The 16,592-nt window shown below is 37.5% G+C and overlaps 2 protein-coding genes across 7 annotated transcripts in view; both read right to left on the bottom strand.

The window, feature by feature from the left end:
* Positions 1-16,592, bottom strand: part of ANO5 (anoctamin 5) — a 373,671-nt gene that overhangs the window by 57,477 nt on the left and 299,602 nt on the right. The window lies entirely within an intron of this gene.
* Positions 1-16,592, bottom strand: part of GAS2 (growth arrest specific 2) — a 100,460-nt gene that overhangs the window by 32,553 nt on the left and 51,315 nt on the right. For all 6 annotated transcript variants that reach the window (XM_075502018.1, XM_075502014.1, XM_075502013.1 and 3 more), the window contains 2 exons: positions 14,302-14,446; positions 10,820-10,927 (listed from right to left, as the gene is read on the bottom strand). In XM_075502018.1, coding sequence (XP_075358133.1) covers positions 10,820-10,927; positions 14,302-14,446 — 253 coding nt within the window. The remainder of the gene's footprint in view (positions 1-10,819; positions 10,928-14,301; positions 14,447-16,592) is intronic.

Genomic DNA, 16,592 nt, shown 5'->3' with positions numbered 1-16,592 from the left:
TGCTGCAACTATTTCCATTTGTGCCATACAAAGAGGTCACACGTTCACGTATCAGTTACTGTCTCTGCTTCTTGTAGTCTAGGGTCTGACAGTAACCCATGGAGAACTAGCAAAACCTATTTTTAATCTGTTCATGCATTTTGATCATATACTAAATTTTATATAGGTTCAGCACAAACAGCTTAAACGGGCAAGTTGTTATGATATGAGAGCAAAACATACAATCAAATCTGAGTGCGCATAACCTCAAAACCTCTTTCCTTAATTTTCTTTTACCGTAAGCAAGAACATTTAACAACCAGTTTTTTGAATTATTAAATTAGCAAATGAATTTTAAAACCATGAAGTAAAATTAACTGTTAATGCTGTGCTAAATTAACAGCAAATTACATTTCAAAGGAAAAATTTATTACCTTGTAGTTACATAAAATCTAAAAATCTGCACTTGTTCAATATATCCTATTGCATATGTAAGATAGACACGCTAAATTATCATGATTATTTCATAGTCTTTGGCTCCTAGACAGGTTAATAAATAATTCAAGGACATAACTGTTACAGATAAATGTCTCATTGTTTTAGCCAGTCTCCACCAGCAAAAAATTATTCTTGTTAAATACTTTTTTTGGTTTTTGAAAGAGAAATCCATTCCTATTGACTCACACAGGGGCAGCTAAAGTGTTGGTTTGTTTTCTTTTAAAGCTGGAACACAACATCTCAAGATAGAATCTTGAAAAATTTCCCCATAATTTAATTTAGAATAAAGAATATCTCAAATGGACAGTTTGCTTTTTTAATCTAAGAGATAAATAATATAATATACCATGTAATTCTGTAGTGTTGGTTAACAATCCAGTTAACCAGCATAATAGAAATAGAGAGGAATTATGTGTTCCTCTCCACTGAAAACAACCCTGTAGGCATCAAATCTAGGCGAGATGAAACCACATCACAGACTCTAAAAACACTATTCATTTTTTAAGAGAACAAAAACCAAAAATAAAACCTCAACTTCCCCCTAGTCTCTTTAGGAAGAGTAGGCATCTCACAACTTCTGCTAGTAAAAAACCATCTTTGAACAGATTGGTTGATAAATTCATTGGTATGCAAGTCATGAATACTCTCATTAAAATACAACGTTCTGTATTTCAACGTGATGAAGATGATTTGGAAATAGAGTATTTACTACTTTTCTACTGGTCCAAATTAGAAGGCAGCACAGAGGACAAACTCTTCAATGAACACATAGGATAAAATCCTGCTGCCTTTATTTATGGTAAAAAGTACTTTACACGCATCTTGCATGTTGCCACAGATGAAGTATAACTTCAAAATAAAACACAGTAGATGTAAGTAGTTTTTAGTGAACACCATGAATGCATACAAAGTGTAACTGGATGCAACAGGAGGAAAAACCATTGCTTTCACACCGATAAGAGAATGACAAAGAAATAAAACACATTTTAAAATGCACTTTACCTTTGTCCTGTTACTTCAGGAAGGGAAAGGCCAAACCACATTGTATTAAATATTTAAAAAGCCTACATACCATTTTTGTTAAATCATGGCCAATTCAGCTCTACGTTGAACCATCATTCCCAAGTCAAGATATAAAGCCCAGTTGGAAATTCCCATGTAAGCTACAAGTTCTTTAAGAATATTGCCCTAAAGCTAAAGAATACTGCAATAGATAATCAATGTACTTTTATGCTTGAATCCTAAATATTCAATGAGAATCTCTGATGAACAGCGCAGAAAATTCCATTTACTGATGCCATCACATAAGCCTCATTTATTGTCATTTCTCTAGACGGTAGCATGACTTATGTTTATAGTGTAAAAGTATACTGTACACAAAGCATATCACAACTTAAAGAATCAGGCTTTTTTCTTTTTAATTAGCATTGTATACTAGTTATCTAAAGCTACAGTGAAGAATATCAACTTTAATTCACCCCATAAAATATTGCAGCATTCTCCTATGAAAGATAGATGTGCTCACCTTGACTGTGTCAAATATTATTTACATTACTGTCATATAAGATCTTTTCACCTCACCAAGGAAGAGGATTAAATAAGAAAATGCAAAGCTTGGTGTTATCCTCCTTAAAGAGCAACACCACAAATAAGTGCATCTCCAGTTCTAATGCATCAGGCTTACTAGTTCCAAACTGCGAGCATTAACTGCTGTCTCATCTTTAATGTAAAATGTATTAACGTCTAGGAAGTGCAAAACGGATCCTTACAAAATTATTAATCTATGAAACAAAATCACAACAAGAAAATAACTGAACAAAACGGAAATACTTTCCTCATTAACACTTCCAGTATAATCTTACGGGACCTAATCTGTAGTTCTCAATAATAAACTATAAAGGCTTTTTCATCTTGTAAAGTAATTTTTAACTGTAGACTAATGGTGGAGTGGATTAGCAGTCTACCTGTGCTCTTAGATATGCAGATGCTGATCCAGTACCTTTCATATAAAAGGAGTCAGAGGAGCAGAAAATAAAAAGGGGGGTGGGGGGTGGGGGGTGGGAAGCAGGAGAGGAGTTACATAATTTGGTCTATTTTTGTATTCTCAGCATTCTAGGGAAAACGAAAAGCCTGAAATAATGAAATCTGTAATACATAACACATTTCTCTAGCTTTGTTATTCATCTTGTTACGCATCACGTGGGCCCTCTCCGGAAGGAAACGGGAGACCTGGTTACCCGGGATATGGAGAATGCTGAGGCACTCAATGACTTTTTTGCCTCAGTCTTCACCGGCAAGTGCTCAAGCCACACCGCCCAAGTTGCAGAAGGCAAAGACAGGGACTGGGCGAATGAAGAACTGCCCACTGCAGAAGATCAGGTTCAAGACCATCTAAGGAACTGAAGGTGCTCAAGTCCATGGGACCTGATGAGATGCATCAGTGGGTCCAGAGGGAACTGGCAGATGAAGTTGCTAAGCCACTACCCATCATATTTGAGAAGTCGTGGCAGTCTGGTGAAGTTCCCGCTGACTGGAAAACGGGAAAAATAACCCCCATTTTTAAAAAGGGAAAAAAAGGAAGACCTGGGCAACTACAGGCCAGTCAGTCTCACCTCTGTGCCTGGCAAAATCATGGAGCAGATCCTCCTGGAAACTATGCTAAGGCACATGGACAATAACGATGTGATTGGTGACAGCCAACATGGCTTCACTAAGGGCAAATCGTGTCTGACAAATTTGGTGGCCTTTGACAACGGGGTTACAGCATTGGTGGATGAGAGAAGAGCAACTGACATCTACCTGGACTTGTGCAAAGCATTTGACACTGTCCCACATGACATCCTTGTCTCTAAATTGGAAAGACATGGATTTGACAGATGGACCATTTGGTGGATAAGGAATTGGCTGGATGGTCATACTCAAAGAGTTGCAGTCAACGGCTCAATGTCCAAGTGGGGACCAGTGACGAGTGGCGTTCCTCAGGGGTCAGTATTGAGGCCGGTGCTGTTTAACATCTTTGTCAGCAACATGGACAGTGGGATTGAGTGCACCCTCAGCAAGTTTGCCGATGACACCAAGCTGTGTGGTGCAGTCGACATGCTGGAAGGAAGGGATGCCATCCAGAGGGACCTTGACAGGCTTGAGAGGTGGGCCCATGCAAACCTCATGAAGTTCAACAAGGCCAAGTGCAAGGTCCTGCACATGGGTCAGGGCAATCCCAAGCACAAATACAGGCTTGGGCAAAGAATGGATTGAGAGCAGCCCTGAGGAGAAGGACTTGGGGGTGTTGGTTGATGAGAAGCTCAACATGACCCAGCAGTGTGCCAGAAAGCCAACTGTATCCTGGGCTGCATTAAAAGAAGCATGACCAGCAGGTCGAGGGCGGTGATTCTCCCCCTCTAATCTGCTCTCGTGAGACTCCACCTGGAGTACTGCATCCAGCTCTGGGGCCCCCAACATAAGAAGGGCAAGGACCTATTGGAGTGAGTCCAGAGGAGGGCCACAAAGAAGATCAGAGGGCTGGAGCACCTCTCCTATCAGGACAGGCTGAGAGAGTTGGGGTTGTTCAGCGTGGAGAAGAGAAGGCTCCGGGGAGACTGTGTAGCAGCCTTCCAGTACCTGAAGAAGGCCTACAAGAAAGCTGGAAAGGGACTTTTTACAAGGGCACGTAGTGATAGGACAAGGGGTAGTGGCTTTAAACTGAAAGAGGGTAGATTTAGTTTAGATAGAAGGATGAAATTCTTCACTGTGAGGGTGGTGAGGCACTGGAACAGGTTGCCCAGAGAAGTTGTGGATGCCCCATCCCTGCAAGTGTTCAAGGCCAGCTTGGATGCGGCTTTGAGCAACATGGTCTAGTGGAAGGTGTCCCCTCCCATGGCAGGGGAGTTGGAACTAGGTGATCTTTAAGGTCCCTTCCAAACCAAACCATTCTACGATTCGATGATCTTTATTTACCTTTAAAGTATTGAGAAATGTTTTGTGTAATTAGTTACCACACAGAAAACACTGCTGATAGTGGCATGAAGAACAATTTTACCATGGCATATCCCTGCCAGAGAGGAAACTGGCACCCAGGGAGGTCTTGCTTTGCAGTCTTCAGCTCTTGCAGGCACTGGCTGCAGTAAGTGAACACTGAAGGCTTCCTAAAAGCCTGAATCACATGGCTAAAGAAGGCAGTTGAATATTTGGGTAGTGCTTTTTAAGGTATTACATGTATAGCTTCAGAATACCCTACCCTGGCTTCCTGTTCTGAGCCACCTCCTGAGGGAGATTTCTTTCCACTGAATACAGGGAACCTTATATTGTTATAACTTCAACTCTCGGAGCCTAAATTATAAATACCTTGGCAGGAAATTACTGCAGTTGTATTAGTCTTTGCAAGAACTAGAATGTGACACTTCTTGAAGATGCATTACATCTTAGAAAAGCACAATATGATTTGCTAAAGATTTTTCAGACATCCAAGTGGACTTCTCATTGAGCAATATTGCATAGAGGGAGACACTGGGAATTAAAGACAACACAATATTTAGTTGTCCACAGAAGGAGTTCTGTGGCAAACAGGTCTAAGCTAGTGAGAAAAACTGCTAAGCTCTTACACAGCCTATCAGTTCCACTGAATCAGAGTACTGCATTGGAGATACATTCTGTCAAAACATTTCCAACTAAGACTAATGAGAATACCATTTGAGTGAAAGTACAAAGGAGTAACTCCATCACTTTTCCATTAAATTAGCAGCTAAGAATTTGACTTACACAGCTCTTTTGCAAAGAAGTTTACAATGAATCCCTTAAAGCATTTTTGCTCACAATATGTATTCCAAACTATCCCCAACACGTGCAAGTTCTAGACACTAAATTAACATGAATGGCCACACAAAAGCAGCATGTTGAGGAAAAAATATAGGAAGTTAAATCAAGATGGGAAAAAAATTATTTAATTTCTACTACTTTATGGGTTTGACTAAACCTCAGTGAAAGTCTGTCAACCATTTAACTAGAAATGTCAAGTCTTCTTCAGAGAATGAGATAGTGGAACTGTAGCTGCTCTTGTGTTCAGCACAAACACAGCATCATCAAGTACAGTGTAAACAGAGCCATGTCCATGGCCTTCTGCTCCATGAAGGCTGCTGGGCCTGAATAAGAAAGGCTCAAGGCAGGAAGGGAAAAAAAAAAATAAAAGAAAAAAAGGGAGAAGCAGGAGAGAAAGTGTAACTATGAGAACAAGCAAGCTGTAACTGAAGCTGGGGGAGGGCAGGGGTCTGCTTAATGTCACGCAACAGATTAATGGGAGAGTAAAGAAGAAAACAGATTTCCTGACTGCCTGTCCTATAGGCAGCACTGGACTGCAGTCGCCCCACTGATACATGTTCAGTACACTGTTTGTCCAAGAGCTTTTTGAGTCTTGTGGACTAAATTTTACCACTCCTTTAAGGATTTTTAGAACAAAAAATAAAAACCTGAGAAGGTTGAGAAGAATTCCAGCTTCACTAGCACAAGTAAGACTGAAATGTGCCAACTACTCTGTAAGCGTAAAGCAGCTGGGGAGGAATTGGCAGATAGTAAAAGTGTCCCCCCACCCACTGCTGGAAGGTCTCCAAAAAAACCTTGTACCTGGGACATAAATTAGGGCTGGACTTTAGACATGCCTTTCCCTGGGTATCTTGCAGTCTAGCATTGAGAATTAGTATGTTTGTCTATAAGCACGAGGAGGCTGAGATTAGAAGCCCAAAAAGCAAGGCCAATGACTGTCACTGTCCTGTGGCCCAAGATGCATTTTCAGAATTCACTCACAAGATGACTCCCAGGCATCCCGCTGTATCTCCTTTGGAGTTAGTTCAATTAAAAATCCTGATCTGCCTATGTTTTTGACATTTTAAACATCCCTGAAAGTTATTTGATATGGATAAAGCTCTAGGGAAGAAATTTCAGTGCTAAAAAGGTAAACTGTTTTGTAGACTAGAAGTGAATGGGCCTGGGAAAAGCAGAACAACTGTTAAAATCCTTGGAATACAGAAGACAATAAGAGCCAGGTAAATGATGCTGAAAAAAAAAAACCAACAAAACACAGAAGCACACCAAGAAAAAGCTATGTGTATGACTTATGTATTTGGATTGGAAAAGCAAGACGAGACATTTGAGTCTTGAGAACTGCATAATCAATCTGCTTTCCATTGTTACTTATTTCCAGTTCTTAGATGGTATATCATCCCTACCTGGATGGAATACAGTGTGCTTCCATATTTATACACAAGTACATTTTTTTCACCAGGAAGAGGCAATAGCGTACACCAGACTGTCTGCGGAGTGAGTTCATATGTACACACATATATATTACACACACACACACACACACATTTTGATAGTGAATCCCAAAATAAAGTTTTTACACAGGTGCTGTAGCAGGCAAATAATGCCTTTCATTTCCTGGGATTTAGAGGAAACTAGTATTAAACAAACATTTTATTATTACTACAGCAAAATAATGCTAAGTGATATTAATGATTAAAAGGACACGGTCAAAAAGTATAAGAGCAATCACATGCTTGGTCTGCAAGGTAGAGAACACCTATAAGTTATAGGAAAAATGATAGGTTTTAAAGCCAGGACCTATTATATCATCTAATCTGACTCCAGTTGCACAAAGGAATAGTTTTCCCATTGTGCAGAACCCAATGAGTTGAATGTTATTATCAGTATGGACCAACAGGACAGATCTTTCTGAGAGGAGCTTGCTAGTATGTGGAAAGTGTACATCCTTATGCATATACAATGTAATAAACACAAGATAACTAAGCAAGAATATTTGCCACTGAAATTGTTAAAAAAAAAATTTACCTTTTTTTAATGCCTGACATTTCTTACTATAAAAAATCTCTATTAATCTAAATAACTTTGATAGGACGAGAGGAAATGGCCTCAAGTTGTGCCAGGGGAGGTTTAGACTGGATATTAGGAAATTTTTCTTCACTGAAAGGGTTATCAAGCATTGGACCAGGCTGCCCAGGGAAGTGGTTGAGGCACCATCCCTGGAGGTATTTAAAGGACGTTTGGATGAGGTGCTTAGGGACATGGTGTAGTGGTGGTCTTGGTAGTGTTAGGTTTACGGTTGGACTCGATGATCTTAAAGGTCTTTTCCAACCTATACCATTCTGTGATTCTGTGAACTCCTCTACTGCTTTCTGCAAGAAGTAAACACTTCAAACTCTGTGACTCTTTTTTCCAAGTTATAAAACATGCATTTTTGCAAGGTAAGTTTTCATGTCTTGTTATTCTTTATTTTTAAAAATGGGCTTATTAATTCAGTTCTACTTTGAAAGATTGCGGCCTGTTCCCTAAATCACTTCATGGCATAACAGCAGGATCTAAGAGTGAATAGGCAAATAATTGATTGTATATGGCACACATATAGAGATCACACTAATTCTAAACCAATGTTTCAGTTTTAAATAAGCTAGTCATTTAATTTACCTCAAGTTATTAACACAACCCATTATTGTAAAAAATGTCTTCCATCGTTTTTGTGTAAGTAGAATTCAGACTTTTTCATTCCTATATGGCAGGAAGGAAAAAGAATTCACAAGCAGATAAATTTCTATTGCAAATACATTTTTAGCATCTAAGTCACCACAGCATTATGGTAATCATGTTCAGTTTATGCATTATGGAACTACTTCATGCATAAAGAACTACTTTTGTGACACGCATTTTTATCAGCAGACTTAAGTGTCTTAATGTTTTCATGGATTTTCATAATTTCCATTACTTCATGGATTTCCATGGTTTATTTTCATCTCAAATTTAAACATTTTCCCATGTTAAAAAAAAAATAATAATCTTTATTCAAGTAATTTTAATGGGACCATTACCTTAAGAAGTTACTACGATACAAGAGAAATTTTGAAGGACTGTCCTCCCTGCGTTTTGCCACACGTTCCAAAGTTTTTTTCCTTAAAATTACCTTAGATTTACACGTGTAATTTTTTGTGTGATATTTTGCATGAATTCTGTGTTCTGCCAGGTTTTATTTTTCTTTGCTGTTCCTTTTTCACTTGTTTCATATACAGATATAAATTAACAAAAAGAGGGACTTGGGAACTTTTTCTTTTTTTTTTTTTTTTTTTTTTTTTGAGAGAACTTGTAGTACTAGAATAAAACAATTTTTTTACGGATATAATACTATTAAATAATTTCTGAAAAAAAAAAATCTTCACCATCAATTAATAGGTGTTAACTCCACTTTAAACTTAGCTCTTTTAACCTTTTATCACGTGGCATACTTGTAGCATCACTGAAACACATATAGGTTATTGGAGAAAGCTCATCGAGACAGTAATGGGTATACTAAGCCAGCTTAAAACAGTGAAACTTTCAATCTCAATTCAACTGCAACACATTAGGTTACAAAGAAGTGGCATATATCTGGCTGTGTCATGCTGTATAAAGAACATAGGGAAACATAGGCGGAACTACCTCAGCGGCATGAAATAAGGTACCAAATAGCAATAAAATTAAAAGTCAGCTATGCATCTCAAATGTGTTTTCTGACAAGTGTCCAAAGGATTCCAAAGAAAGGCTAATACATCTACTTATGTACACAATAAGAACATGTAGAATGAAGAGTAAAAACTTACTGTGATCCAGTGAAGCGTTCCAAAATGAGATTCAAACTAACCAAAACCAAAAGACAACTGACTTTTAAAAACTAGGAATATGGACTTGCTCTCACTGAAGTTCATGGCAAGTTTCCACTGATATCAGTGTTGTAGGAATGATCTCTAATACTGCAGTTTAATGTCTAATCTATATTACTGTTATTTTTTGGCACAATTCAACTTGGAATGCGGTAGCGTGATATGAAAAGGGTGTTTTGTTTGCAAACTTGGAATGAAATCTGACTTGGACTAGATTGCACAATAAAAAAGCCAGCAAAAGGGAATTTGACACTCACCATTCTGGCACAAAAACTTAGTTTATCAAAACTAGAAGATTAAAAATACTTTGATATTGTTATTTGAAATTAAAATCAAAAGGAAGAAAACTTAAGTGTTAAACTGTGCCAGATTACTGGGATCTTTGGTTAATGAACATTACCTTCTTCAAAGTCATTTGAAGCTAGTAATAAGCTAGTACCTAAAAATACTGCAGAATTAAAAAAAGTCTCACTGGCTACGAAACAGAAAAGCTATTAATCCTTTATACTAGCATGTTAAATCTCAAACTATTTGTGACAAATCCTGTATTTCTTCTTCTCTCTGAGCTATTACTGAATTAATTGGGAGTTCTCAATCCCTATTCAGCACAGTACTTAAACATGATCTCAACTTTATACACATGAGAAAACCTAATTCCTTATCTAAATTTGACTTCATTGTAAGCTAAGCATAAGTTTGTGACAGAGCAAGCACTCTGGTGTTTTGTTGAACTAGGAACCTGACTTCTACAGATGGGAAGGAGTCCCTCTGACTTCTTTTGTTCTCACAAGTGCTAAATCCTCGGTTTTATCAGATCACAGTTGCATGCCTTTAGCAAAATAGGAATAACAGTTGTTTGGGAGCAAGAGCTATCATTTTGTCAAGTCATTACTCAAGGATAGTACATGTGGAGAGGAAAATGGAAAGAAGCATAGCATGAATCAGATTCTTAACCTACTACTAGAGAATAATATGATTATCATATTTTCATTATTATTACCATAAGCATATATAGAGAAGATTAAGAGGATCAAAATTAAGTTTGGATAGTATATTTGTGCTAAATTCAGCCAGATACTAATGCTAGCAAATATTTATACTAATTATTAACTTTGTGCTATGGGAGTTAATATACTACATACGAAGTCTGAAATACAACACTGGGTTTGGAAATATCTGTTCATCAAATGAAGTACTATGGACATTAATGTTTTGCTCACCCTACTTTAGCAATATGTCTTAGTCATGACTTGGCAATTCAATGATCATGAAGTCTTTGATCTGTTTCCTGACCTGTCAAATACTATCAGTCAAAGCAAAGTGGGAGAATGGCCGTTTCAATGAAGTGGATGTTCTTTCAAACCAAACCGAGAGGAAGTCATCATCTCCGTTTGTGAAGACTTTTGGTTGCCATTGATCAAAGACAGAGCAAATTCAGTGTCCTTAAGTTAGAAGCATCTACCACATGCTAATTATTCCTTGGGTCAGTTAACCCACTGTAGTTTATTTATTCCCTGACAGCATCATAAAAATGAGTCAGTGCTGGTTAATAAGAAAATATTCTCTCCTCTTAATCAGTGATATCATTTGCAAAGGGGAAGCTAGCAGATACTAGCAATTCACTACAAAATAAAAAATAAAACCTTTACCCTAATAAAGAGGATCTTCTCTCCAACTCTGTATCTTCCTTGTGAAAGACGCTCCACACAGAACTTATTAGGGCATTTACAAGGTGGATCTTCAGAAATGTGTTTAACCTGAAAAACACGGAAGCTATTAATAGAAACTGTTTAAAATAGCATGTGTAGCGAAACATTCAAGACTATATTTGCCATAACATGACATCATTTATCTAAGTCTTCATTGATTATATTTTCTTAGTTCTTCTTACTTTTCTTAGTATTTCTGTAATCCCAGACTATGGTGCTTCCAATAGCAAGAATGATTTTACAGCTGTGATGAGGTAAAAATAGAGATGAGCGTCACACAGTTCAACATTAAATTTGCACTGTTTGACTGAAGTCAAACAGTTTGTTAATGTGAGTTCAGCATTAAACTTTTGTAGATGTGTTCTCAGTATTTTATGGTGAATCAGCTCAACTGTCAAAGTGCTAATATAGCTGACAGGCAAAATGAAGATGTCATAATGATGTCTTTTCCCTTCTAAATAAATAAATACAGAAGAATCTTGCTTATCAATAAAAGGCCCTGCCCAATACCTTCACTTGACACTTTCAAACAGTGCACTTACAACTTAAAAAAAAAAGTATACAGAGAATACTGTGACATAATCACAAATCCATGCCAAGATGCTCCCCAGTATTGCTAACTGCTCTTTGATGATGTCCACCTTAGGGCATGAGTGCAATCAAGGGCAATTTAAAGGGGCCTCAAGAATACTCTACTTTATCATTGCCAACAATAAGGGCTGAGAAAATACAGATGAAAACTACTTTCCTGCTTTTTATCAGCTGCATCAGCTCAACTTCAGCCTCTTGTGAAAACTTGGCTTTGCGTGTGCTACCAAAGGCATTAACGTTTAGTAAAAGTATATTTTGTACTCTTCAGTGATCTGAAAGTAGCACAGCCATCAATGCCAAAAGAGCAGATCTGTTTGAGAAACTCTTATGTGACATTCAAATCGCACTACTGCATACGAACAGCAATAACAAGTGCAGCATTTTCATATACTGCAGTTTTCTTGGATGAATGCTGACCTAGTATGTCAGTGTTGGACAATGCAAAATGCTGGAAGAACTTTCTAGAGGTTTTGTCCACTTCAAACAATATTCCAAAGACCTTTTCAAATCCAGTTTGCAAACCAAGGCCTGTAAAAACAGTCTGAGGTCTGGGAAAGAATACTCTCAGAATAGCTAACAAATTAAAGTCTTAAGCTGCTTCAGGAAAAGAAAAAAATCAGGGCAAAGCTATGGCACTCTGATAGGTGTTTTGATTATCTTCAATACATGAACAGTAAAGGCTTCTGAAGTACAACAAGAGTTTTTCAGATCTGCTTTCAGAATAAAGTTATAATATGTTAAATAACCTGGAAAGAAATTAAAAGTTACCCAGTTATTTTTTCCATACGAGAATGAGGAGCAAAAATGCTTTTGAAACGAGGCCTGTTGACCAATTTAAAGGCTTTCCAATGTAAAGGCTTTCCAATTACTTCTGAAGTTGTTCAATGTTGTAATCTGAATAACTTTATTACTTTGTGGAACAATTTTTTATAATTATTCTTAGCTTTTTTTTTTTTAATCAGGGCATAATATTTTTGTGAAAAATTCATTTTAAAATAACACTTAGCAGAGGAACTCTATGTGTATTTTACACATAAAAAGTGTTTCTCAAGTATCAGATGAGTTGTCCTCAGTTTGAATGTACAATCACTGAATTATTTTAACATTAATTATTCCAGTGATTTTTATCAACAAATGGGTGAATGTTAGCCTCCATTTATGGAGAATAAAACTATTTAGATAGTCAGTGCACAACAGGAATAAGTTATGTGAAGTCAGCGGTCGATAACTTAAATCAAAGTGCAGGTTGCTGAGGATGCAAAAGGTGCATTCCGATACCTCTTGGAATGTGGTACCAAGACTGGGATTGTGCTTAGAGGAGTATTTGGTAATGGCCCTCTGAATGCTGCCTGACAATCAGGGATTTCTGACATAATATCCTATGGCAGTTATCACCTCTGGAGACACTCTTGAAATTTGAAGCTGAAAATAGATAGTTGTGAACTATGCCTTAATAGCTGCATCTACCAGGGTTCATCTAAGCAAGCAAAAACCCAGAGTAGCCAGACCTAACAGGTTCAAGGTTATTTTGAACTGTGTAAGCAAAATAGAGCCATCTTAGGCCCGTGAAGAATGAAAGCCAACAGATTTATCCTGGTGTAAAACAGAGGATAATGAGACCTTCACTGCTGATCCTGCTGTTGAGGCTTCCATTACCTTACTATCCCAAAGGACTCAAAAGTATTATTGAGTGGAATTTGGAAATCAAATAAGGAAGCAGAAGGAAGAATTATATCCTATTTTATTTTGTGTCTGGACTATATGAGCACTGCTGCTATTTTATGGTGTGAGTGTCTGGGGCAGTGCAGGTCAGGAATCTAGCTGGATGAATTCCACTCTGTTTCTATCCCTACTGCTTTCTAAATTAAAGGAGGTGGTTGGAGACACCCTTCATACTCTCTGTTCTGTTCCTACAAGATACGCAGTCACCACCCTCTTTCTACACATAACTGTTCTTTCTCAATTCTGTTGCAACATAAGTGAGTGCTTTTGCAAAGTTAAGGAAGAAATACAAAATGTAAAAAACATTAAATGTAATTATTTGCATCAAACAGTACAAAGTATTTCAATAAAATGAACGAACATTATATTCCATCTGCTCTTTGTAACAAAAAAGTGGCACACGGATTTTTCAAGAAGTGCTTTGTAACTCCCAGGTGGCACATCTACCTTGTAATATAGCAGTTACTATAGTAACTGCTTCTTTTTATAGAATATATTTGTACTTTTCAAGTTTAACCTCTTCATGGTCTCAAAATGTGTCCTTTTCATCTGATTCCAGCTGTTTCAAATGAACCCCTCTAGGGTTTGCAACAGAAAAATGAACACTACAGTATAGTGCAAAGAGTTTAATGAAATTCGAAGCAAGATACTTTCTTTCTAACAATGAGGAAAAAAATGCTTGCTTTTTTACCACGTGATAAACACGCAGAACAGCAGCATAAAAATTAGGCTGAGATAACTTAAAAGTGTTTGTTAACAATCTGTACAAGTCAGTATGGGCCAAATCTCCTAGTCCTGACTCAGTCCTTTCTCAGACAAAACACCGAGTGGGAGTTGATGAATAAGAAGTGAACAGAAAAAGAGAACGGAGTAATAAGAAGGGAACTTGGCCCTAAGCACAAAGCTAGGCTAAACTGCAGATCTCCTACACAGCGCGACATTTTTTCCAAACTTCAGGCATAAATAATTGTGGTCAAAAATAAATTCACTCTATCAGTCTGCAAATCTTTAAAATACAGTGAGATGTTAAACTCGGGCTTCTGTGTGCTTTGCAAGTAAGTGCATACCAGAATGGGTCAGATAGGAAGAAGCTTCCTCCCACAACTTACAGCATCATCCAACAGTTTCCCTGTGCTCTTTTTCCCAGGAGACTTTGTTGGTGACGGTGAAGGAGACGGAAGAGGGGCTGAAAGTGTTTCCTCTTGTTCAATCTCTTTTTCCAACTTTATTAATCCAGGAGGCTCCACCCCAAACCTTTTGGAAGCATGCAAACAAATTACTAGTCCTTATAAAGTATTACATATTTTAAAACAAAACAGTGGAAAGAATTTATACCTTCTGTATTGCACTATTGTGTGATAATAGAATGCTACATACATCAGCAAACATGTAAAAAAAAATATACCAAACATTAATGCCATCATTCCAAATTAATACAAAAAAACGAATTGAGATGAAATCTCTCAGTTGAAAAATTTACAGGAAATACAGGGTTTTTTCAGCTTCTCCCCCCCCCCCCCCCCAAACAACATCCTTTCAAATTACTTGACAACTTATATTTTGTCTTAGTATTTTTCAAAGAAATCCAGATGAAAAGGGGTTAAAGGTTATCCTGGTCTCAACTATTGCACTGAATTTATAGATAAATAAATTGAGACATGGCCAATATTTTTCAAAAGTGGCTAATGCTTTTTCTAACCTATTTTTGACAGCCAATCTTCCGATCTCTGTTCACAGTGGCAAAACACTTGTAGCTCCAACTAAAACAAAATACATGCAACTTTGGCATGGAGCATCTCAAACACAGCACTTGGAGAGCGAGGCTCTTCAAAACAATGCCTGCTTTTGAAAGCTTTATGGCAAGTGATTAAGTCAGTATCTCACAGCAAGCAGCAGAGCTTGGACAGGTGTCAGAAGTCTAAAAGCCCATCCCATTTTCCTAATCACTGATAATTCCCCTCTGTTTTTTTATTTGCCAACACTGAACAAAACCCAGAAAAATAGAAAGATTTCCTTTTTCAGAAAAGGACTTCAGCTTGAAAAAGTTATCATGCCAGGTAGGCTTCTCATAGCAAACTACTTGCATAAATGAAACCATATTTTCTTCTGTAGCAGGAAAGTCCACAGCCCAGATGCAGAACTACGCTGACTTATCTAGGTAAGGATCTGGACACTAAAATATTGAGCAGTAACAAACATAGTATGAACATCTAAGCTAAATACCATAACAATGTCGAAAGCATACAGAGAAAGGGCATAAGCGCATATACTGTCTTCTGTATTTTTATGATGACTTTTAATTTAGTCACACTACTGCCTAGTAAATTAATATAAAGAAAACCAAGAACCAAATGTGTGCTTGTATTGGCTTCTAACTAGTGCAGTCTGCCTAATGAAAAGTCAGCCAACATTGAAGCAAGCACTTATATACAATCCATTTACTTCCTGTCTGTCTGCAGATGCCGACAGGCTGTAAATCATTAAATTCCCACTGGGCTCTAAGCCTACACCTGCATGCAGCCTTACTCATCAAATACAACTCTTCCACTCTAAGCAATGCTGCTTTCTTCGCTTCCACTGCTTTTCATAATCTCCAATTTTTGTCATTGTGACAGACTTTTCAAGTTCCCTGTATTTCCAGTATTCTGAATTCCTTTGGTGATGAGTTGAAAAATAAAACAAATGAACAAATGTACACACACACTTTTTTTTCTATGTATTGTATCAACCTGAAGCAAAGTTGCTGCAAAGCTGAAACAGTAAAAACCACATCTTTTCTGGGAGGGGTAGAGGTGCAAATTCTGGTCTGGAAGTTATGCTGAGAATTTCCTTTTCTGCTCTTTTCTAGCCTGCCTTCTCATAACTGCAAATGAAGCAGCATTGGACTGTAACATGATCTCCAATAGACTTCCTAGAGCACCACTTCCCATTTTTACTAAGGAAAAATTGAATACAATGGCAGAAAGATCTTGAAATTGCTCAACGGTAATTTCAAAAGACCTGTGGGGGTTGTTTAACCCTCCAGAGTTTAATAGTTACCCAAGAACTTCATTCTTTCTGCAGAAAAGATAATTTAGCTGTTTTCCATTGTATAGACTCTCTCTAAACACACACAGACAGCACATATGCATCTATTTGCAAATAATTACATTCTCCGTGAAGTCTTGATTACAAAGATTACTCAGATTAAGCAATGACAGATTCTGCTTTCACATCACTTCAGTTTAAATGATTCGCTCATGACTGTAAAATACTTTGGGAGAATGTTGGACCTGTGCAACCCACTGCAATAGCCCTGTGTATTGTCAACGCTCAATTTCATCCCGTAGGACACTTCTCTCTCTCATAAATGTTCTCACTCTACCCACATGATATCTGCCGGTGCACACAATGGCCCATT

The sequence above is a fragment of the Mycteria americana genome, chromosome 5 (assembly GCF_035582795.1).
Source record: "Mycteria americana isolate JAX WOST 10 ecotype Jacksonville Zoo and Gardens chromosome 5, USCA_MyAme_1.0, whole genome shotgun sequence".
Taxonomy (NCBI): Eukaryota; Metazoa; Chordata; class Aves; order Ciconiiformes; family Ciconiidae; genus Mycteria; species Mycteria americana.
Note: the sequence above shows the minus strand (reverse complement) of the source record. Positions and strands in the feature narration are given on the sequence as shown.